This window comes from Cyanistes caeruleus, chromosome 9 (genome assembly GCF_971803275.1).
Source record: "Cyanistes caeruleus chromosome 9, bCyaCae1.hap1.1, whole genome shotgun sequence".
Taxonomy (NCBI): Eukaryota; Metazoa; Chordata; class Aves; order Passeriformes; family Paridae; genus Cyanistes; species Cyanistes caeruleus.
Window position 1 is genome coordinate 3650631 of NC_141709.1, and position 22252 is coordinate 3672882.

The following is a 22252-nucleotide window of genomic DNA, read 5'->3' on the forward strand; positions in this document are numbered from 1 at the left end:
CAGAAAATTACTGGAAGGGAGCAATAAACTGAAAGGAGTAACTCTTTCCTGATCTCTCTGCAAAGCGGCCTTCTCAGTATTGACAACACACAAGTCACATGCAGAAATGGGAAAAAGTAAAGAAAAAATAAAATACCAGTGCTCGCTTCTTCCCTCATTCTATCTCTGCAGCACCTGGGCAGGTAGATACACCAGGTCCATAAAACCCAGTGCAGGGCAGGGAGGTGGAAATGGAAATAGATTGTCCAGATTGACCCCTGTTTCTTCTGCCCAGGTTTCATCAGAAGCACACAGCCAACAGGCGGGTCCCCCGCACTGCCCCGCAAGCAGAGGGACAAGTCCCCCAGCAGCCTCCTGGAGGATGCCAAAGAGACCACGTTCACCAGGGACAGGAAAGGGGGCTTCTTCAGCTCCTTCATGAAGAAGAGGAATGCTCCCACGCCTCCCAAGCGCAGCAGTTCCTTTCGGGAGATGGAGAACCAGCCCCATAAGAAATACGAGCTGACGGGTAACTTTTCCTCTGTTGCTTCCCTGCAGCACGTGGACGGGTTCTCCTTCGCTCCCACGCAGCAGGACACGAGCCTGGCACCCCCCAAGTGCTACGGAGGGAGCTTTGTGCAGAGGACCTTCTACAGCGAGGAGGGCTCTGGGCCCAGCAGTGCTGGGGGTGTGAGCACTGGTGGAGGGTGGTCGGGCATCACTGGCTTCTTTACGCCACGCTTGATTAAAAAGACGCTGGGTTTACGAGCAGGAAAACCCACTGGCAATGAAGAAGCTTCAAAGCCTTTTCCAAGGTCAAACTCTACATCTTCCATGTCCTCAGGGCTTCCAGAGCAGGATAGGATGGCAATGACCCTTCCCAGAAATTCCCAGAGGTCAAAAATTCAGCTGGAACGGACTGTGTCCACCTCCTCCCAGCCCGATGAGAGCACAGGGAGGGCCAGTGACCTGATACCCAAAAGGTTTGATGAAGGCCCTGCTTTGACCAGAGAGAGACCAAAAGCAAAACTCTTGCCAAGGGGTGCCACTGCACTCCCTTTCCGAACTCCCTCCGCATCGGAAGAAAAGGAGGGTCCAGGGCTAGTGGCTGCTCCTAAGGGCAAAGAAAAAAACAGTGGCTCACGACAAGGGGCCCTTGAGGATGGCGAGAGGCCAGGGTGGTCATCTCCGGTAAAGGCTGCAGCAATACTTCCAACCACTCACAACCACAAAGTGCCAGTCCTAATCTCACCCACTCTAAAACACACTCCAGCAGACGTGCAGCTCATTGGCACAGACTCTCAGGGTAATAAATTTAAGCTCTTATCTGAGCATCAGGTCACTTCTTCCGGCGACAGGGACCGGCCCAGACGGGTAAAACCAAAGTGTGCTCCACCTCCACCACCGGTGATGCGGCTCCTCCAGCAGCCAGCTGCCTGCTCGGATGCAGCAGAAGAGCTGAGCAGCGGGGCGGGAGCGCAGCACGGACTGGAATCCAGCGAAGGGAGTAAGAAGGCAGCAGCAGCACCTGTTGGTGGAAAATCTGGGAGGCCCGTGATGCCTCCGCCCCAAGTGCCTCTGTCATCGTCTTCCACCTCCCCAGTGAAAATGGCCAATGGCACGGCCGGCGCCAAGGTGGCGCTGAGAAAGACCAAACAGGCAGCCGAGAAGATCCCCGCAGACAAGATCAGCAAGGAGGCGCTGCTGGAGTGCGCGGATCTCCTCTCGAGCGCCATCGCCGAGCCCACGCCCAACAGCCAGCTGGTGGACACGGGGCACCAGCTGCTGGATTACTGCTCAGGCTACGTGGACTGCATCCCCCACACGCGCAACAAATTTGCCTTCCGGGAAGCCGTGAGCAAACTGGAACTCAGCCTGCAGGAGCTGCAGGTGTCCTCGACAGCTGCTGGCGTCCATGGGGCAAACCCCGTCCTTAATAACTTATTGTCATGTGTCCAAGAAATCAGTGATGTGGTGCAAAGGTAGCTACTGTCAATCTGGGTAAGAGAAACACACACGGGGAGGGCGGGACTGTTTTTCTGTACTGATGCTTTCAAAAGGAAAGACTGATACTTGAGTATGTGAAGTACCTCAGATCACTGAGTTCTCCTCACGTTTACAGGTTCATCTCAAAAAATTGGGGATGGAGAGGGTAGATTAAAGCTGGAAGGGGCAGAACATCAAGGATCTGTCCCTACCTAGTCAGGCTGATCTGCTTGGTATGGCAAGAGGAAGAAAGTTCCTTCTCCTCCCCTGGAGAGGCAGGAGAACCAATGGCAGGTTCTCCCTCTGGGCAGGACGGTGGTGACAGCCAGAGTCGTGGGGTGGCTGCAGCTGCCTGGCTGCACAGATCCTGCCCTGGCTGCATTCACCTGTGCTTCGCTGTCCTGACAAGGCCAAGGAAAGGCACTGGGGCTCTGCTGGTACCAACGGCAGAGCAGCCGGAGCGGCTCCGGAGGGGAGTCGTGTGCAGCTGGGGGAAAGGTCTAATGCACTGACAGTATTCAGAGCTGCTGGAGGTGGATGCACTGGTCTGCATGGCTTGACTTCCACAGCGCTGTTGCTGCTGTAATGAGAACTGCAAGATTAGTTAATATATGAAACTGTCCCTTTTCCCTCCTGTCCACCTCATCCACCACGTTCTCATCGTCATTGTATTGGAAGCGTCAGGGATGCTGGGCAGGCTTACCACTGGAATTCCCTCTTCCCACCACACAGCCTTCACTCAGCTGATACCTATTTCTAGTGGTCTAGCACAGGTGCTGCTTGATGGTCATTTTTGAGTAGTTTGGGGCTCTTGCACAACTTGCCAGTGTTGTTGTTGGGGTGGGTGGGTTTTTTTTAAGCTCTAGATTGTTTTTAACTTCTTACCAGGTTGACTCCCCGGTTCAGTTTGATCACCATGAGGACCCATGGTAGGTAAGGCAGAGCCTCTGCTCCCCCTGGCTGTTCTCCACACAGTCTCAGCACTGCAGGGCCAGCTGGAGAACCAGAAAGTACAGCCCAGCCTGCCCACCAGATGTCCTTACTGCTGCAGGATTCCCTGGACCTGTCCCTAACCTTCACACTGCCAGATTCCTGGGATTTGTTCTGATGCTTACTTGTCTCACAGGCTTCCAGCTTTCCTGCATCCCAAGGTGATAGAGTATGGCAGCACAGAGGGAAACACCACAGGTATCTCCATGTATTTATTCCTGTATTTTAAAGGCTAGACCAGAATCCTTCGCTGTGCTGTAGGGCACAACCTGTGCACTCCTCTGCCTGAGGTGTGGCAACAAAAGCTGTGGCTCTACCTTGAAGGGCTCCCAATGTGTCTCTAATGCCTTCTAACAACCCCAGAATGAGAGCAGTGAGTGGCTGGCATTGTCATCCTTGGTCCTGGTGCTGTTGGCAGGCTGCTGTGGCCTCAAAAAGCTTGTCTGTGTCTACACACAACTCCCCAGGGTGTAAATGTACTGGCAAGTCGGAAGAGCTCAGTTGCTGGTTTGTGAGAGGAAAGGAAACAGGCCTGAAACCTGGCTCCAAATACACCTTACCTGCATGCTGATGCTCACGTCACACTGCTGGTGATTGAGGATCTTGCTTGCTTTGCACCTTAAGTTTTTGTTAGTTTCTTTTTTTTTTTTTTTTTTGGGTTAAAATGCTTTTTAAACTTGTTTTTCAAGTGTGGCTGTGCTGCTTTTAGTCTGAGCATTTAGAGTGGAACTGTGGCACAGGTGTGACTTTAGAAGATGGGCACTTCTGTTTCTGTCTAGAAGCACATGTTGGTGTTTGGAAGCAGGCTTGGTGTCTCAGCAAGTGTCCCTGTTTTTTCCACAGAGCATAGTGAGACAGGCCTGAAAAAATCTTTAGAAATGGGTTGGTATCTGAGAATCCTCATTTCATTACTGGTCTGAGCTAAGCAAAGTTATTTCAGGGTGCTTGGAGGCTGAGCAGAGGAGCAGCATGTGAGGTACAATGGACCAGTGAAGTGGTGAGGGGGAGAAAGAACCAAGCAATCCCTTGTGCTGCACATCCTGATCCCCTGCAGCCCTCGGGGCTGTCCCCAGGCACTTCCACAGGCAGAGTACCAACCCCTTATCTCCTAGACTTTACTGAAGGCTTTTGTGGTTTACCTTATCTCTCTCAGTCATCTCCATGGAAGGTGTGCATCCAAACTAACTGCCTTTGGAAAGGTGACCTGCAAAGGGAAGGTGGCTTGAGGCATTGCTTCACATGGTCTGTCAAACAATCAGAAGGATTTAGAAGGTGGGGGGGCTCTCTCCTTCGGGGCAGAAGGGCAGGCCTTGCTTACCCTGGCAGACCATCACATGGCTCCATCATTGTACTGCTGCTCAGTCTGGGACAAATGGGCTGGAACTGAAGGGATTCCAAGGGAAAGGAATTTTAACCAGAACATTTTAAAGCTTAGCCCAGTTCTGATGAGTATTTTGAAAGAAGCCTTTTTTCTTTTTCCTTTTTTTTTCCCCTAAATGCCAGTCTTCCAGAAAAGCTACAGGAAAAGTGATAGAACAGCAATATGGAATTTGTAACTACTAGAACTCCCCTCTTGCAGCCCTTTCTGAAGAAAGCAGCTGTGTCCCAATGAACACTGGCCATCCCCACTTCCTTGCAGATGTTCCATTTTCTCCTTGCCCCACAGCAGAGATGGGCAATGGGACAGGGTAGCATCCAACTGCTTTTCCAGAGTCACAGAATGGCTGAGGTTGGAGGGACCTTTGGAGGTTACCTGGTCCAAACACTCCACCCAAGGAGGGCCACCAAGAGTCACCTCTGAGGACCATGTCCAGCTTTTGGGCATCCAAGCACTGAGACTCTACAACCTCTGTGCCCAACACAGGATCCCGTTTAGTTCTGACCCCTCCTGTGGTCCAAAAACAAAGGCCAGTGGAATTTGGGGATTGACCTGTTGTCACTCTCATGGAAAGTGTTTTCTCTGCTCTTACCTATCATTTAACACCAGGTAGGCAGATTAGGGCAGAGGTAGTGCTGACTTGACAGGTTTTTTTCCCTCCTAAATTGAAGGTTGCAGAATTTTTGGGACTTCTGCTGCCCTAGGGTGTTTTATTCCCAAACTGCAATGTTCCCCTGCCCCTGGCAGGTTAGCAAAAGGATGTTATCTGGGAAAGCTGGTTCTGCTGTAAATTACCATCCAGTTGTTCTTCCTTTCACAGCTGCTCCTAAAACTTTTACCATTCCCTCTCCCTTTAGCTAGGTCTGGCTTTCTCTTCAGCCTTAAAGGTCTCCAGTGTGGCCAATTCTCTGTTTTCTGCCAGATGTGCCAAGGAATGTGTGGGTGCTGACACCCCATGCTCTTCATGCTCTGTGGTTTGGGGCAAGGGACAAGGCATAAATCCTGTTGTTCCTTTTCCTCAGCACTGTCAGACAGCTGTGGGGGCGCAGCTGGAGCTGGGCTCTTGCACTGCTGTGGGCCAGAATTTAAAGCAGTCATCTTTGCCACGGGGATGGCACCCACAGGCCTGGTACTGCCCAGCACAAAGCACAGAGTGGGCACTTTCTCTTCCTACCACTGTGGGAATTAGCTGACTCACAGGTGCAATTCTCTCTTCTTCCTGCACTGTGCACCCTTCTTAACCCCAAAGCAGTGCACTTGATTTAGTCATGTTCCTCATTAGTGTGGGCAGGGGTGAAGCTGAGCTAAGGGTCTGGGTCTTGGGGCTGCACCAAATTTAGGCAGTGGGAAAGGGGAATTGAAGGGAGCAGCGTTGCTGATGCAGAACACAGCAGGGAGAGAGAGAGAGAGGGAGAGAGAGAGAGAAAGAGAGGGGGGAGGGCTGTTCTTGGCCTCCTCAGGACATTTCTTCTGGGTGCCACTGGCCTTGTGTCTGTGAGACACAGCCATCTGCCAGGGTGCTACTGCAGGAGTTGTGGGGCACAGGGAACCAAACCCCACAGTGGAGACAGAGCAACCCCTCCCCATCAGGCAGAGGTGTGGGGTGTGCAGCCACAGAGCAATCCCAACCCTCGTGTCCTACCACTTACCTGAGGCAGGCTGTTCTTCTGGGGCATCCAGTGTGACAGGCACGAGTGACTCCAGAGGATGGTGGCTACAAAACCGTCAGGACACACTCAGCTCAGCCCTGCTGCTCATCAGGAGCTGGCAGGGAGACTGAAAGGCAGAGACTGCAGCACCTGTGGAAACCTCCCAGGGCACTGTCCAGCATGGCTGGGTGCTGGGGTTGTGCTGCAGATCCCTGGAGTGCAGAACAAAGCCCTCAGCCCATTCTCTGGAGGCAGGAAACAGGAGGATCTGGGACACTGACTTGTTTCTCACAGCTCCACGCTAAGCAATGTCTGTACCAAAGGAGGTCGTTCTTCCCCAAGTGTCTGTTGTGCACAGGAGGCGGAGCCTGCTCGGCTCCCATGGCACTGTTTGTATTGGTATTGAGGGCAGGAATGGATTGAAATGAAACACGTTAATCACCAATCACTCTTAGCAGAGTTGTCAACTGTTTTTTTGTTTTTTAATTGTTATTGTAATATATTTTGGTTGTTTTTCTAATTTAATTCTCTCACTATCGTCTGACTGTGAACTGCGAACAGTGTTAAACTTGATGTAAATAAGGCCCTTGAAAGGGCCTCTTTGCCTGTCGTTCCACAAAGTTTTGCCAATTTGCATTTTGTTTTAAATAAAGGTTGCAATATTTTATTGGCAAAAACCACCTGAGTAGACACTGTCTTGTTTTTTTTACTTAATCAATATTCGAAGCTGCTCAGTCCTAACAAGAAGCTCATTCATTTGGGTAGAAGAAATCATTAAAAAGAGAATTTAATACCAGCAGGTTGCAAAAAAACCAGTATTTTTATTTATGCAGTATCTGTTTAGAACCAAACCGTTGCCCTGGCCTGGTCAGAGAGCAGCTCTTGCTGATCAGAGCTCACCCAAGTGTGACACACACACACACATCTGTGACCCAGCAAAGCACAGCTCTTGCCTCGCCCTCCTCAATGTCACCACCTCCCTCAGAGCTGCTCTGTGCCTGCCTCAGTCCCCACCACCCTCCTGCCACCCCAGCCTGTGGCAGCCTAACCCCGCTGAGCACTTCTTGACATTTATTAAAAGTCCCAGGTCATCCTGGCTGACACAACCTTTTGGCAACTAACCTTCAGCCAAGAGCTTGCTAAACTTTCTGCCCAGGTGACCAAACACAACCCCAGCTGTGTCCTGTGAAGCAGCAGCGTCCCTGCTCCTGCCCTGATGTTTCCCAGGTTTATGACACCTGAGATTAACCATAAACCAAGTCTCAGAAATGCCTGATCACACACGCTGGCACAGCCTGAAGATCCATTCCACTCAGCTGCACTGTGAGCAGTGGGAAAGCAGCTGGCTCATCTCTGCCTTGGACTATGAAGCCTGTTAGATAACGCAGCCAGCGTGCCCGCAGGGAAGCAGGACTCAAAGTCTGCAGGGCTCGGACGTGTCTGTCTGGTCAATCTTTCCCAGAGGTCGTGCTGCTCATCACTGGCACCACAAAATGGGTCAAAGCTTAAAATAGACCAAAGGTCCCCCCGTGGGGGTGGCTGGGAAGCCAAGCCCTGTCCTTGGCAGGTGCTGTTTCACTCCTGGCCAGCACAGCCCTGTTGGAAGGGAGTTTTGACCCAGAGGTCAGAGAGTGATTCCTGTAACACTGATGAAATTTTTTGGGAGCTGCTGCAACACGTTTATCACCTGGCGAGTACCCAGACAGCAAACAGCCCCTTGCAGTAATAATAATAATAATATTAATAATAATAATGTTGATAGTAGCTAAAAAAAACACACCATGAAATGTACTGAAGAGAAAAATGAAAAAAGGAAGGAAAAAAGTCAAGCTTTTACTGCATCCATGAAAATTCACATTCAGCTGCAGCTTGATGCTCCAGCCACCACCCTCCTCACCTGCACTTGGCCTTTGGCAGAGGAGCTCTCTCCCCTTTTTGGTTTTGCAGTGAAGGAAATGGGCTCTTCACCAACCCACTCAGAAAAATAATTGCAGCAGCAGATCCCCTCACCCCGGCAGCTGCTTCCATACAACGGAAGACTCCAGTGAGAGGTGGACACTCCAAGGTGAGAGCTTGGATCTGGCATCTCCAGAGGAGATTATTCAGTCCTTTTCTCCCTGCACAGACTATGATCCTGGCCCACGTGTCCCTGAGCACCAGACACCTTAGAAAGGCATGAGATCAATAGAGGGGAAAAACTCAACTCCAGCAAAACAGTTCTGGGTGTTCTTGTAAAGTGACAGAGAAAACTGGGGACAGGGACGTGGCTTTGGCCACACTGTCTCAACAGGACCAGCCTGTCCAAGGCCTCCCTCCACCACACAGCAACAAACCAAGGACTTGGACATTCCCAGTCCCCACTCACATGGAACAGCATCTGCCAGCAGAACCCCACCACCCCTTCAGGCTACTGCCAGCTAAAAGAAGGGATTTAAAACACCAGACAGACTCCAAATGCAGCCAAGCACAGGCTGTCCCCACATCCCAGGAGTAAGGGATGCACCTCCTTCACTGCAACAGCCCTGGGAGTAATGGGGGGGTTTAAATCTCTGTTAAGTCCCTGTGCAGTGCCTGGCTGGGCCATTTGTTTCTGACCCTGTGCAAAGAGAGCAGCTCCCAGAGTGCAGAAACACCAGTGCTCCCACCTGGTGTTCAAGGAAGGAAGTAATTGATGCGCTGGGGCACGGATTTGCAGCCCTGTGCAGAGAAAAGCTTCTCCTCTTTGGGGACAAAAACCATCATCTGGGCCACCTCATCCAGCGTTGCCTCGGTGTAGGGAAGCCCGCGGGCCAGGAAGGCATCCCGTGCACAGAGCTTCACGTGCTGATACTCCAGAGGCAGGAAGGGCACCACGAAATCGATGAGGTTCTCTCTGAGGAGGTGGCTGTGGGCATAACTGTTCTCTGGAGCAGAACACAAGACAAGGCAAACTCAGGAGCTTCACCTGAGAGCATCATCCCTCTGCGAGTCCAGGCTTGGCTCTGAGGGGCTGGGACCCACTTGTGCACTCTGAGCACCGAGCATCTCTAGGAATCACACCAAGAGACACCTGGAGCCCCAGGGAAGCATCGGTACTGCCCTGTGACGTTGAGCTGCCTCTTGTCCCCAGCCACTTTCAGGGCTGAGGAGGGCCAGAAGGTCTCTTGGCTCCCTCCCCACCTGCCTTGGCTCACAGGGACCAAGGACAGGGCTCTCACTGTCAAACCCCTAGGCTGGGCTGGAGCGAGGTGCCTTGTTCCCCCAGGCACAGCCCTGCGTGGCACACGGTGGGTGGGATGGTGCAGAGGGGCAGCTTTGCAGACAGCCTGCCCAGAGCCCCCTGAGCAAGCCCAGCCCTTACCTGCAGCCTCCTGCAGCTCCAGCCGCAGCCGCTGCTCCAGCAGCTCCAAGGAGATCTCCTCCCGTGCCCGGCCGGCTCGCCAGAAGTCCAGGGCGACCTCATTGATGGTGTTGCCACCAAGATTGCTGCGGACACACAGGGAAGTCATTCAAGATTTCCCCCAGAGCTGAACCGCTGAGAGCTGCCAGCACCTTCCCTGCAGACAGGCCCCAGCATTTCTGTTGGCAACAGAGGATTTGCTGTCTAGGATCAGCACGTGGAGAGCCAGCCTTCTTCCCAAAGAGCCCCTTTCCATAGGCATCGATGCAGCTGTCTGCCATCCTGCCAGGTCAGACCCAGGGGCAGCAGACTCTTCCATCTCCCTCAGTCCCCTGTCCTGGCTTGGGAAGCCACTGACCCCACAGGTGACACTTTGCTCCACACCAAATGCTGAACAAGCCACCACAAAGTCCAGGTTAAAGGGCAGAGCACATGGCAGGAGTCCCACTGGAAGTAAAGGTCCAGGGCAGGGATTCAAGTGGCAGCCCAGGACATGGCAAAGCATCCTATGCCCATGGGGCAAAGCAGCAGCACAGTTCCCACCTAAGGACTCCTCTGGACACCCATGGGGGCAGATCTGTGGTGGGATTTGCAAGGTCCTGGCAGCTGTTGAGGGTCCCAGGACAGCCTTTCGCCCTGGAAAGCATGTCCAGGAGAGGTGTCAGCCCCAAGTGCTGGTGAGGGGTTTGCCCCCAGCCCTGAATGCCCCAGTGAACTGGGAACCAGCTGGATGCAGAGCTTGTGTGGGTGGGAGGCACAGATCTTGCACCCCATCCTCATGTCACAGGCTCTGGGCCCCACATGGAAGGCAGGGAAAATTAAGAAGCCACCACTGTTTCCCACCATGCCCCCACCCCTTGTCAGGTAGAAAACAGCTTGTACTGATCCTGCTCCCAACCCAAACTCAGCAGAAACAGCTCCTTCTGACTGGACAGGCAGCCAGTCCTCCCCTGTCCCCAGCTCCCACACGTGGGCAAAGCTGCAGGACCGTGCCAGTGTCCACAGGAGCCCTGGGGCAGAGCCATCCCTCCTAAAGCAGGTCAGTGTCACACTGCCACCAGGAATGATGAAAGCCCTGGGATTACACACTGGTGCAGTTCAAGGCACCCTGCTCCCCTCTGCTTGCTGGCATGAGGGGTGGTGACACTGCCCATTCCTGACCTTCCTGGCTCGCCAGGCAGGACACAAGGTCAGCCCAGAGCAGCTGGCAGCACCTGCCCCTTCCACCACAGCTCCTTCCACTCAAGTGTGGAGTGTGGAGAGTTCCACAGGCACCAGGCACACAGAGAGGTCCTCCACAGGCAGGGAAACCTCTCTGAGGGAACCACCAAGCTTGGAGGTTGGAACACTTGCCTGGATGGTGGGAGGTGCAGGAGGAATGCTCTGCTCACCTCCAGCCAGTAGTAACTGCCAGAGCCAAGCTCAAGGCTGCGATTCCTAAACTGAAGAGGGCCCAAGATGCAGATCTCTCTCTCTTTAGGAGCACTTCAGTCAGGAGCCTGTCTCACATCCTGGTTTTTAGATGTCCCATTTCCTCCTCCAGCTGCATCCCACCCAGGGACAGCGCTGGGGTGCACATTGTGCCCAACTCCCGGGAAAGGAATCAACTAAACCAGGCTGTGCTGATGCCAGGATCAGCCTCAGTACCTCAGTCTGCAGCCACAGCCAGGCAGTGGGAACTTCCCACCAAGACCTTCAGCCCCAGCTTTGCTCCCTGGAGTGTGACATCACCTGCTCAGCTGGGCAGGGTGACACCACATTAACTAACTGCTTCCTTGCCTAAAAGTCTAGACACTGGCTCAGGTGTCCCAGCTCAGCTGGACCTCAGCTCCTCCTGCAAATGCCCTGTTCCCAGGGAGGATCCATAGGCAAAACTGAACATGGAGGAAAGCACCACGAGGGAACGAGGTTTCTGTGCCCTGCAGCCTCAGCCCTTTGTATCACACACCTCTGGGGATAAACACCATCACTTGGTTCCTCCCATCCCTTCAGGGGAACCAGAAATCACCTGAGGAAGAGGAAGATGGATCTCTGTGGATCTGCCTGGCCCTGGCTGTCGTGTTGAGCCATGAAGGGTTTGATGGCATCCAGGAGGCTGGAATGGAGCTTCTCGGCCTCGTCGAAGATGAGCAGGGCCTGCCCGCAGCGCTGCACGGTCTCGCCGATCTGCCTCTGCAGCTGGACCTGCAGCAGAGGGGAGGAGCGTCAGGAGCCCCTGGGATAACCCAGCCAAGCACCACAGCTGCTCCATCTCCTCCCACCCAGCGAGACAGGGCAGAGAACAGGAAGAGCAAAGGCAGGAAAACGAGTGAGGCGAGGTAAATTAGTTTAACAAGTGAAGGAAAGAGGAAAGAAATCAAGTGGTGCAAAGGCAGCCACTCACCCTGCTGCAAACAGACTGACACCCAGCCAGTCTCTGAGCAATAGCTTCCTGCCCCCAAACCCCCTCCCTGCAGCTTTTATCCCTGAGCATGACAGTAAATGACATGGAATATCCCTTTGGCACTAGGGCTCAGCTCTTTGGTGTGTCCCAAACTTCCTGTACACCTCAGCCTGCTGACCCCAGGGGCTGAGTACGAGAGAGGGGAAGCCTTGAGGCTGTGCAAGCACTGCTCAGCAGTAACCAGGACAGCGCTGTGGGATCTGGTTTCACTCACAAACCCAAACCACAGCCCCACATGGGCTGCTGGGAAGGACATGAACTCCAGCCCAGCACCCAGGACCATCCCATGGTGGTGGCTCTCACCTTGTAGGAGTCCACGTAGTTGTGATGTGGGAAGTGGAGGAGGGAGACAAACACCCTGACACAGTCACTCTTCAGCCCGTCCCGGTACAGGTGATTGGCCATCATCCGAGCCACAAAGTTCTTCCCTGTGCCAGACCAGCCATGGAAGGACAGGACCAGAGCCTTCTGGGGCCGTGGGCTCTGCAGGAACCCCTGCACTGCCCGCACCACCACGTCCTTGGCCAAGTGCTGCCCGTGGAGCTGCCCACTGAGGTCTGCCTCCAGCCCTGCACAGAGAGAGCACGAGCTCAGCCTTCCACTGCCAGCACAGCTACTGCAGGTGTAAGAGGAGAAAACGTGGCAGGGCTGCCTGGCTGAGAGGACTCTGAAGTGACATAAAAGCCACAGGCTGCCTGTACCCTGCCTACATCAGCTTTTGGCCCCCAAAAGACACAAATCATCTACTGGCTCCTTTTTTTTTCCTTTAGGAAGAGGCAGAGGTGTTTGGCAGCTGCAGAGAGCACCGATGCCCAAAGGCCCTCTAAGCTCCCAGCACAGGGTTTGCATACCAGGAGTCTCGGGGACAGTGAAACACAAAGACCCCAAATCATGGCTTACACACAGGTCTCATGTGTCCTCCCGACCTACAGCAGGGTCCTGGGTGGGTTTGGATCCCAGTGCACGTGCCTGGAAGCTATGGGCTGCAGGCAGGGCTCATGGCAAGCTGGAGCAGATATGCTGTGCAGCAATGAACAAACCCTCCTTGGTCTCAGAACTTCAAATGAGACACAGGACTGAGCTCAGCCTCTCACTCTGCCACAGCTCAGCACCCCGCTCAGAAAAGCCCTTTACTAACATCACTTTCTAGGACACACTTTATCAGGAAAAAAAAGAGAAAAGCTCAAAGTAAGCCACACAAGCAGCGCAGCCCCCACCTGTGATGTTGTTGGTTATCCTGCAGTCTCCTGTCTCACAGCACTTGCCGAAGCTGCAGTACCAGGCAGAGAGGATCTCCAGGTAATCCTGGCCCACCAGAGGGAAGCCCCAGCCTGGAAACGGGAGCAGTCTGAGCAGAGAGGCTCCAGGAAAGAGGCTTTTTTACATTTTGAGTGGACGCTCAGCTGAGCCCTGTTTCGGGCAGCCCTCTCCCAGGTGCAGGGACCCAGCCATGCCCTGTCTGTGGGGAGGGGCACCGAGCTCGGGCCTGGTTCGAGATGGCTCCGAGCGCCCAAGGAGCTCAAGAGCACTCCCCTCATGCCGGGGCTCGCCAAGGGGCGATGCCCGGGGCCGCGACCCTCGGGAAGGAGCGGCGGGCACAGCAAGGTCCGGACTTGCTGCTGCCTCCTGGCCTCGGGAGAGGGAGAGAACAGAGCAAGGAGCTCACCTGGGATGGGGCCGGCCTCTCGTTCTCGCTGCTTCTCCTCCTCCTCGCAGCCCTCCTGCCACACCTTGCACGCCAGGTACCGCCAGTACTGCCTGGAGAGAGCGCCCACAGCTCCCAAATGCTGCTTCACGGCTTCGTACCTCACCCTGCCCCACGGTCCCCGCTCCGGGACGGGTCCCTGCTCCTCTGCCCAGGGCTCCCGGGGCGGTGGCCTCGTCCCGGGGCTGCCCGAGCCGCCCAGGAGCAGCAGCAGCACCAGGACACAGCGGCCGAGCCCGCCGGGCCTGCCCCGGCCCATGGCGGAGCTGAGGGCTCCAGGGGGCTCCGGGGACTGAGGGCCCCGGCCCGGCTCCGCTGGGCCCGAGCTGATCGCGCCTCCCGGGGCGGTGCTGGGCAGCAGCGGCCGGCCCCGGCCAGACGTGGCTTCCTTGTCGCCGTCCCAGCCACGGGGACGCGACCAAACCCAAGCCCGAGGCCGAGCAGAGGCTCCGGCCCCGCCCCGGGCCCGGCCAGCTCTGGCTGGGAGGGGAAGGAGCTGGAGCGATGCCCGGGGAGGCTCCCGGAGCACCGGGGCCAGATAAATAATCTGGTTTTTTTTTAAGTAGCCTAGCGGCTCGGCTGAAGTTTTGCAGGCACAGAGGTGAGAGCAAATGGCAGCTGCTCCTCCGCGTCCTTTCAAAGGGGACACAAAAATAAGAGGCAGAAACAAGGGAGCAGCGGGTGAGTCAGCACGGCTGTGTTTGCTGCCTGCTATCACCGTATCCCAACTGAGAGCAAGGCCAAAATGCTTTGGGAGTGGAAAAAATTTCAAGGTTATTCCACATGCTTGGAAAAATAAAAGCAAGAAGGATCATAAATAGAATTAATCCAGCCTGGTAATTCCCTGAGGCAGGTGGATGGCAGGGGGGATGCAGCCCAGGCATGGAGCAGAGTGCATCACCATCTACAGACGCCTGTAAATATTACACAACAGCATTCAGCACACTGGGCTAACAAAACAGCCCCTTCCAGCTACAAAAACAGCGAGGCTGAAACCTGAACACCACTTGCAACAACTTCAACAGAACTAAAAATAGTGCATTAAAGAAACAAATTAAAAATCAAACTTGCTGTAGCTAAACTGCTGTCAGCCTTTCTGAAAACCAGTTGAGACACTTGAAGCATTTATTCAGATTTATAAAAAATTTAATAGCTGGAACATTCAAACTTTGTCCACCCAGGATAAATTGCTCTAGCTGAAAAGGGCTTCTTAAAAGGGGCAGATGTTGTAAAATATAGATGTTGTAAAAAATAGATTACTTACATGTTCCAGAGGAAAAAAGAAAATTCTGAAGGATAAACTGACCAGCTCTTGGGATGGTTTCATGATTTCTGGGATGTCAGCCCTGCCCAAGTGCAGCACATAGTAAGAGTCAGAAGGAAAAACAGTTCTTTAGGAGGCCCTGGCACAGGTTACCCAGAGGAACTGTGGCTGCCCCAGCCCTGGAAGTGTCCAAGGCCAGGTTGGATGGGGCTTGGAGCACCCTGGGATAGTGGAAGCTGTCCCTGCCCATGGCAGAGGTTTTGGAACAAGATGATCTTTAAGCTCCCTTCCAACCCCAGTCATTCTGGGATTCTGTCAAGGTGGGTTAGGAAGCCCATGGGTTTTTTCCTTCCTCTGCTGAAACCCAAAGTGCAGTTTGCTAATCTTGAGGTGAGTCTCTCTGGAGGCCTGCACAGCCCTGGAGTTGATGGGAGGATGCTCAGCTTGTCACTCATGGCTGGTTATTCCAAGCAGTCGGTCCCAGTGAGCAGCAATACCCAATTAAGACTCCACCACCTCAGCTGAGATGCTGTCTGAAGAGAAGACAGCACCAAAAGAAATGGTTATGCCTGGCTTATTCCACACCCCAAAGCAGCTTGGGACAAGCAAACATTCAGAGGGAACCTCATAATCCAGAATTTAATTTACAGGCTGTCCAGGGAAATGCCATGCACCCATCTTTTAGGTTTTTTCTCCATTTCCATACAGGAATTTCTTCTGCACATCCATCTCAGCACTCTGACAGAAGGCAGGGGGAGAAGAGCCTCTCTCCAGAGCTCAATATAACACAGCTACAGATTAGACCACTACATAAAAGAAAGATCTAGAATAAACAGTATGAGAGGAGTCCTTTCCCCTCCTTCCTTTTTTCCCCACAAAGTCCTATATATTACCCAGCCTTTTAAAAAGATTGAGATTCTACAAAGAACAAATCACCAGTCCCACACCTGGGATATATGAACTGAGGACTTCTATTCCTAATTTTTAGATTCAATAAAAAGATTGTAGGTAAAGGATTTGAGGACCTCAGGGAAAGTGCTGATTTTCAGCCCCCTTTGGTTTTCCATTGGCTCAGAGTTGTTTGTGTTCATTCTTTTGTAGAAGTGCATTCATTACATAATCCAAAACACTAAAATTTCCCAGTTATACAAATTTGCACTCTGTTACTATGGCCAACCACTCCAAAAATACAAAGCAGCAGCACAACAAAGTGCTTGGAACAACAGCTCTCAACTGCCAGTTTCTGCCTGTCAGAACTTAAAAGCATCTCTAGCTCTTGAACTGTTCATACACAAGCAAGAATCCTGTCCCACTCCCTGAGCAAATTGGCACCTCAAAAATAGAGATGGAGGAAAGGAAAAGTTACTGTCAGCACACAATGCTAGGAAACAAAAAACCTCAGAACATCCTCCCCCAGTAATCCCTCAAAATAAACCCCAGAAAGCAGCTCATACAGAATTCAACAATGCTGAAATCCGAAGTTGCAAGTGAGAAACTAGTTTAAAGAAAAGCAGGTTTCACGCCACCAGTTCATGCTACAGAGCAGGTCAAAGATCCCTGAAATCAGAAGTGCTTCACTCCCTGAATTTGAAACAAGTTGGGGCATTAAGAGAAACTCCTCTGCAGGCTGAGTAAAGCTCTGCTCTCAGGGGGAGCAGTGACCTGCCCCCCCAGTAAAAGCTTAGCCACAAACACCTGCCAGCTCTAGAGAGCTTCCCACAAGCCAGTGTCCATCCCTGGCTCCATGGAAGCAGCTCCTGGGACACTGCCAGGGGCTCAGCCCACGTGCTCAGCAGAGGCAGGGCCATGGGATGCACGGGCAGAAAACCACTTCAATCTAGGTGTGTTTTATTTCTGTATTCCTTTGGGACACTCTCCTAATCAACAAGGCTCTGGCAAAGAAGCTGCACGTTTTGGACATACACGAGTGGAGAAAATGCCGCTGACAACCATTAGCAGAGGAGTAACTGGGAGACAGCAGCAGCAAAACACTTCACACATTCAGCCCACCACATGTTGGAACATGAGACAGACAAGGGAGGGAGAAAGAGACTTAGGCAATCTATTGATGTTGCTTTATTAAAATCTTTATTCACACAATGTTGCTTTATGTGGGATCTACTCCAGGGGATAGGAGTAGAAAGTCATGATTGCATTCCATTTGCTTATTAGCAACTCCATTTGTGCAGCAGCTCCCAGGGGCCTCCTCTGGCATATCCGAGAGGGGGATCTGTTTCCAGCATCTTGCTCCAGCTGCTGCAGTAAATAAATTACCTTCTTAATAAATTAGTACTTTTGAGTTGAAGTTTGTTTGGCAAGACACACTCCAGTTCATCAGCTGCTGAAGAGGAGCTGACTCAAGTGTGTCCTCCCCCTGATGGCTGACTTGGGAAGGAGGAGGTAAATAGCAGATGGCTGATGAGGCTCTTTAATTAGTTCTTGATTTCTGTGCTTCCAGTGCTCTGATATCATTGATAACCACGACACAACCAGTGTGTAACATCTGGGGCCAGCGGGGAACACGTGCACAGTGAACAAGAATCAGAAGGTGTCTCCAAAACCTCCTGGACAGAGCACCTGCCTTGCAAACAATGTTATTTTTCAGAGATTCAAGCAGACCCTGTTGGCACCCGGATGCTGCTCCTCATTTGCTTTGCAATGGTTACAATTTAAAATTTCATGGGGTTCTGTGTTCAAGCAAAACCATCATCACTGCCAAAAGGGCAGAAACTGTCACAAGGCCAAAACCAGATCTTCCTGATTTTGGTTTAAGAGAGATTTATTTTGGTTTAAGAGAGGAATTTATTTTTCTTTCCTGCTGCAGAACACCAACCTCCACTAGTGTTTATAGCAACCAGAAGCATCAATATCACAAATAAAAAAACCAACCCCAAAAAACAACCGTTTCTTGTTTCCTTCTACTGATAATGCTGGACTTCATGCCCTTTGTCCACAAGTAAACCAAAATAAACCAATACCCTGCTTTAAATCTTTGATATTTATACTGGGGAAAAACTTATCTCCAGGTTCCACCTGACAGCAAAAGCTTTAGCTTAAAACAATATGTAAGTCCTCAACACTAATTTAATTTTGAAGACTGAAAGACATTTTTTTGAACCCATTGTTAAATCAAATGTAAATACCAAGAGTGATCACATAGAAATCAGAAATTAAATTTTGGTAGATCCCTCCCAAAATATTAAGAACTCATGATTAAGCTCAAAGAGAAGAATACGCTTTTTGAAATGCTCCAAGCCACGAACCATGTGTTTCACCATCTTCCCTTTGGGTAAATCATCTGAAATTTCCTGGGAAACAGCTTAAAATAGCACTTGCTCCTGCCCCACAGGCACCACCCACAGCTTCTAAAGTGTGTTCTGTTATCAGGTGATAGAGGTATGAGCTTCACAGTGTCCTCAAAGCTGGCTGTGTGTCACCATCCTGACTAAGAACTCCAGTAAATAACTCCAGGTCCCATCCCATCATCTCATTGCTCTGGGGCGCATCTGTGATTGTGGCCAAGTCCAGAAGAGAGCAAGAATAACATAAAATTCCACCTCAGGTAAGCAGTCACATTCTACTTTCAAGATACTCTGCTCATGCAATGAGAAAAAGACTTCAGCAAAATAAACTAAAACCTGCATTTTTCAGGTAAACTGTCTCCCTGGCACCTCCCAGATCAGGTGCAGCCAAGGTGCAAGAACAGGAGACAGCTCTTTACCTGCCTGCCACACTGCAGTTAGAGAAATCCTGACAGGAAAATCAAGGAAAAAGGCTCAAACTGACAATTTGGTGCTCTTGCTCTCAAGTCCAGTAACCTGTAATCACTTGGAGAAGGGAGCTCTTTCCTTACATTAAGGACCATGCTGGCTTGAACACTGATGCAAAGCTGTTTGGAAATAGTGATGAAGCTGCTTCTCTTCTGGAGACACAAACTGAGACCTGCCCCAAGGTGATCGGTTTTATGACACAAACTCATTGGCAGCACAGGTGCTGAAGGACAACAGGACTAGCACAAGATGAGTGCTGCAAACCTGCCCTGAAAAAACTACTTTTCTCTAGGGCAAAACCATTCATGAGGACTCCAGGATGACCATCCCAGGCAGAACATCGCAGTGGGGGCTGCAGGAAGCAGCTGGGGAAGGCAGAAAACCTCCTTGAAGTGGTCACAGCTTCTGAGCTCAGCCACAGCCAAACCAGGTGAACGTGGGACCCCAACACTGGGGTTCCAAGAACAGCAGTGCTGAGCTGGGGTCACAGGGAGCAGCAGAAAGCTCTCTCAGGTGAGATGAAGACAGACCACAGCTCAGGGCTTTCTGCACACCTCAGGTTACTGCTGGTGACTGGGGAAGTCCAGCAAACTCCTCTTTCCCCAGTCCCACATGCCCAGAGGCTCCACAGCACTCAGGGCTCACAGTAAAACAGCCTGACCTCGCTACACAGAACTGCTTCCAAGGACAGATTTTGTCCTCCTCAGCTACAAGAGAATGAAAATTGGGTTATAATGGACACAGGACTGCAAGGATATTTTCTCTACTCAGACCTTGCCAGACTCCTTAAAAAACAAGTGACAAGACACATAGAAACTTACTATAACCCCTTAATTATCAAGTGCTGTATAACCACCCTGTCCTCTCCTAAATCTCCAACCCTGTGGATAAATCTTTGATAGGACTTCAGCAAAAACACTGAAGCATTATCACAAATGAGGCAACCCCTTTTCCCAGCCTTTTATCAAGGAAAAGCCAAGTGAGCAGCAGAGAGGTCCCCTCTCCCACCCCTCAGACAATCAGAAGAACATCCCACCCCTGGGGGGGTGGCACAACTCTTCAGTCTAACAGTTATTTTATTCGCCCCTCGCTCGTTCTCTAGAGAAGCAAAAATGCCCAACCAGCTCAGAGCTGATTGTGTACAACCCTGAATCAGACAAACCCGCCAGAGTATAGGGGGAAGAGAAGGGGAGAGAACTGTACTGTTCATCTCTGTTTGTCCCCTCCAGATCAGTCCACAAAGGAGTTCTGTATTCCACACACTGCACCAGCACCGAGAGCCGTTTCCATCCAGTGCGATGCCCACTGCCGGCAATGGACACGCCACAGTGGCCACCACGGGGGCTGAGCCATCCGAGCCCCCTTCCCACCTCTCACATCCAGCCCAAGGAAAAAGCCAGTGTCACCTCCCTTCCTCTGGCTCGGGAGCTTTCCTGTTCATGTCAGTCCATCTTGGCCACAGCCCTTCTGAACTGATTGTGCTGTTTTTCTATCGCTTTTTTGTTTGTTTGTTTTTAAAAAAAGGAGTTTCGTCTCGCGTTCCGCTACGATTACAAGTGAGACAGAGTCATCCTGTCTTCCACCAGCACAACATCTGGCCCAAACTGGTCTGTGCACTGCTTCACTGTAGCCAGGATGCTGAGGAGCCGCTGGTCCAGGGCGTCCAGGTGAGGGTCGGAGAGCACAGGTGAGATGGGGTCATGCGACATGGCAGTTTTTAAGGCAGACTTCAGGACTCCGTTCTTCAGGTAATTCAGCCTGTTCCAGGTAGAAACCCGGATGCTGCAAAAGAAACAAACACACGTCACCACACCCTGGCCCAGCTGCATCCCACTGGGAATACCAGAGCCAGCCTCCTGAGGGAGCCTGGCACATCAAGAACGAAGACTCATTGCAGAAGTGGGTTTGGGATGGCAGGGTCCAGGTGAAACTGCGTCACAGACAGGATCTAATGAAACTTGAAAACTGAAGGTGATGAAGGATCAATCCGGTGTGACTTAACTGATGTTACACAGGAACACTTCCAGCTGAAAGGACAGAAGGTCTTCAGTCATGACATGGTTTGGAAAGGAAAGAAAAGGAAGGAAAAATTAACAAATTCAAAGAAAGGTCACCTCAGGAAGAGCATCACTGAATAATAATGAATCACAAAAGACAGTTGACCAAACTTGCAAGAAAGAGAACACAGTAGTGACCTTTCCTGTTCACTGGCCACTGAGCTTGTTTATGTCAGCCAATCTCAACTCTCATGTTCCGTGAAGTCTCTTGGGATTCTCCCCCAAATCTTTCAGGGCCAAATCTTTAGCACCCCTGGTCTAAACTCTTGGGTTTGATGGCCTCTAATAAAACCAGCAAAATAAGCAAGTGTTGTAACAAACCTACAGTTAAAACAATTACGCAAATTAATTCTTACATGGCATTTGCCCAGTACCAGAAAGAAGGAATATCTGAAAAGCAGGAAATTGCAGAGTCTCTTACAAAGATAAACTTCTCCTCTGGTTGCATTTGGGGAAATCAAGAAAACAAAGACTCCAGAAGAATCTCAATAAAGCAAAAAATTAAACTTGCATTTAAAATTAATGCAGGAAAAAGAAAGAATTTGAAAATTCTTTAGGTGTTCTCCATATGACTTTTAAAGGATCTTGCAGAACATAGACCAGGTGTACTGCAGCATTCAGGGAGCTGTGCTTAGTGCAAGCAGGATGAAAGCTCAGACTTTCTGCAAAGTTCCCAGTTTTCAAAGGTCCCAGATAATTTGGAAAAGAAAACCTTCCAAGGGCAAGCTTCATGGACAAGCTCCATTTGGAAGGCTTGGAGGAGTTAATGTTGAAGTGTCAGAGTCAGGAATTTTTTTTTCCTGTAAATTTTCATAGAACTCCATAATGACTTGAACTGGAAGAGACCTTAAAGAACATCTCGTTCCACTCCCCTTGCCATGGGCAGGGACAGCCTCCATTAGACCAGGTTGTTCCAAGCTCTGTCCAACCTGGCCTTGGACATTTCCAGGGATGGGACCTCCTCAGAGGGAAGAACTTCTTCCCAATATCCCATCTAACTCTGCCCTCTATCAGTGTGATAGATTCCCCTTGTCCTAAATCCCTCTCCAGCTCTCTTGGAGCCCCTTTAGACACTGAAAGGGGCTCTGAGGTCTCCCCAGGGCCTTCTCTTCTCCAGGTTGAACACCCCAGCTCTCTCAGGCTGTTCCAGAGGAGAGTACTACAGTCTTCACAGCATCTATTTCCTAATGAGAAGTAGCAATGGCCTGGAAAGAGAGTGGACACGGAACAGAAATCATAAAGTCACAGCCTCTGAAAATAAAACAGCTCAGAAGGCCAAACAGAAACAAAACTCTACAAAGAAACTACAAATTTTACTTGAGAGAAGCCCCCTGAGCAGGACTGCAGTTTTCTTTAGAAGCCACATTTGAAATGATTAAATTGCCAGACACGTTGGATCCTTTGCTTCTGCCAGGGAGAACTCAAGCTGGGATGTGAACTTTGATTTGTCAAAGCTGGATGGGGACAGCTGCAGATGCAAAGTACCTGTCACACTGACTATGGATAGACCTGAACCAGTGACCTGGAGGTAAGACCACTTTCTGCAGCTAACCCTCCAATGTACATGAAAATGGATCCCTCAGCTTCTCAGGCAGTGACAATCCATCAAACAGACAATATCTCAAATAAATACAGCACTGTGGACCCCAGCA

The 22252-nt window shown here is 51.3% G+C and overlaps 3 protein-coding genes across 16 annotated transcripts in view; 1 reads left to right on the top strand and 2 right to left on the bottom strand.

Annotated features, from left to right (window-relative positions):
- Positions 1 to 6662, top strand: part of ABL2 (ABL proto-oncogene 2, non-receptor tyrosine kinase) — a 45153-nt gene extending 38491 nt beyond the window's left edge. For 2 of the 3 annotated variants that reach the window (XM_086902098.1, XM_086902099.1), the window contains exon 11: positions 275 to 6662. In XM_086902098.1, the coding sequence (XP_086758224.1) occupies positions 275 to 1965 (1691 nt within the window). In that variant the 3' untranslated portion in view covers positions 1966 to 6662. The remainder of the gene's footprint in view (positions 1 to 274) is intronic. The other variant, XM_086902100.1, reaches the window with a different exon arrangement.
- A 121-nt stretch (positions 6663 to 6783) lies between these two features.
- TOR3A (torsin family 3 member A) lies at positions 6784 to 14316 on the bottom strand. The gene is made up of 6 exons (XM_023931723.2): positions 13471 to 14316; positions 13022 to 13135; positions 12108 to 12373; positions 11370 to 11545; positions 9323 to 9447; positions 6784 to 8885 (listed from the first exon to the last, which is right to left on the bottom strand). Exons 1-6 carry the CDS (start codon positions 13766 to 13768, stop codon positions 8635 to 8637), a joined length of 1230 nt encoding a protein of 409 aa, XP_023787491.1. The 5' UTR covers positions 13769 to 14316; the 3' UTR covers positions 6784 to 8634.
- Positions 14317 to 16838: 2522 nt separating this feature from the next.
- The window catches only part of FAM20B (FAM20B glycosaminoglycan xylosylkinase), a 31994-nt gene continuing 26580 nt past the window's right edge, over positions 16839 to 22252 (bottom strand). For all 12 annotated transcript variants that reach the window (XM_086902112.1, XM_086902104.1, XM_086902110.1 and 9 more), the window contains one exon: positions 16839 to 20325. In XM_086902112.1, the coding sequence (XP_086758238.1) occupies positions 20094 to 20325 (232 nt within the window). In that variant the 3' untranslated portion in view covers positions 16839 to 20093. The remainder of the gene's footprint in view (positions 20326 to 22252) is intronic.

Coding starts and splice junctions, on each gene's coding strand:
- TOR3A (XM_023931723.2), bottom strand. CDS start 13,768: ATGGGCCGGGGCAGGCCCGGCGGGCTCGGCCGCTGTGTCCTGGTGCTG. Junction 11,546..12,107: donor ACTACGTGGACTCCTACAAG/GTGAGAGCCACC, acceptor CCTCTGCTGCAG/GTCCAGCTGCAGAGGCAGAT. Junction 8,886..9,322: donor GGAGCTGCAGGAGGCTGCAG/GTAAGGGCTGGG, acceptor GTTCTGCTCCAG/AGAACAGTTATGCCCACAGC.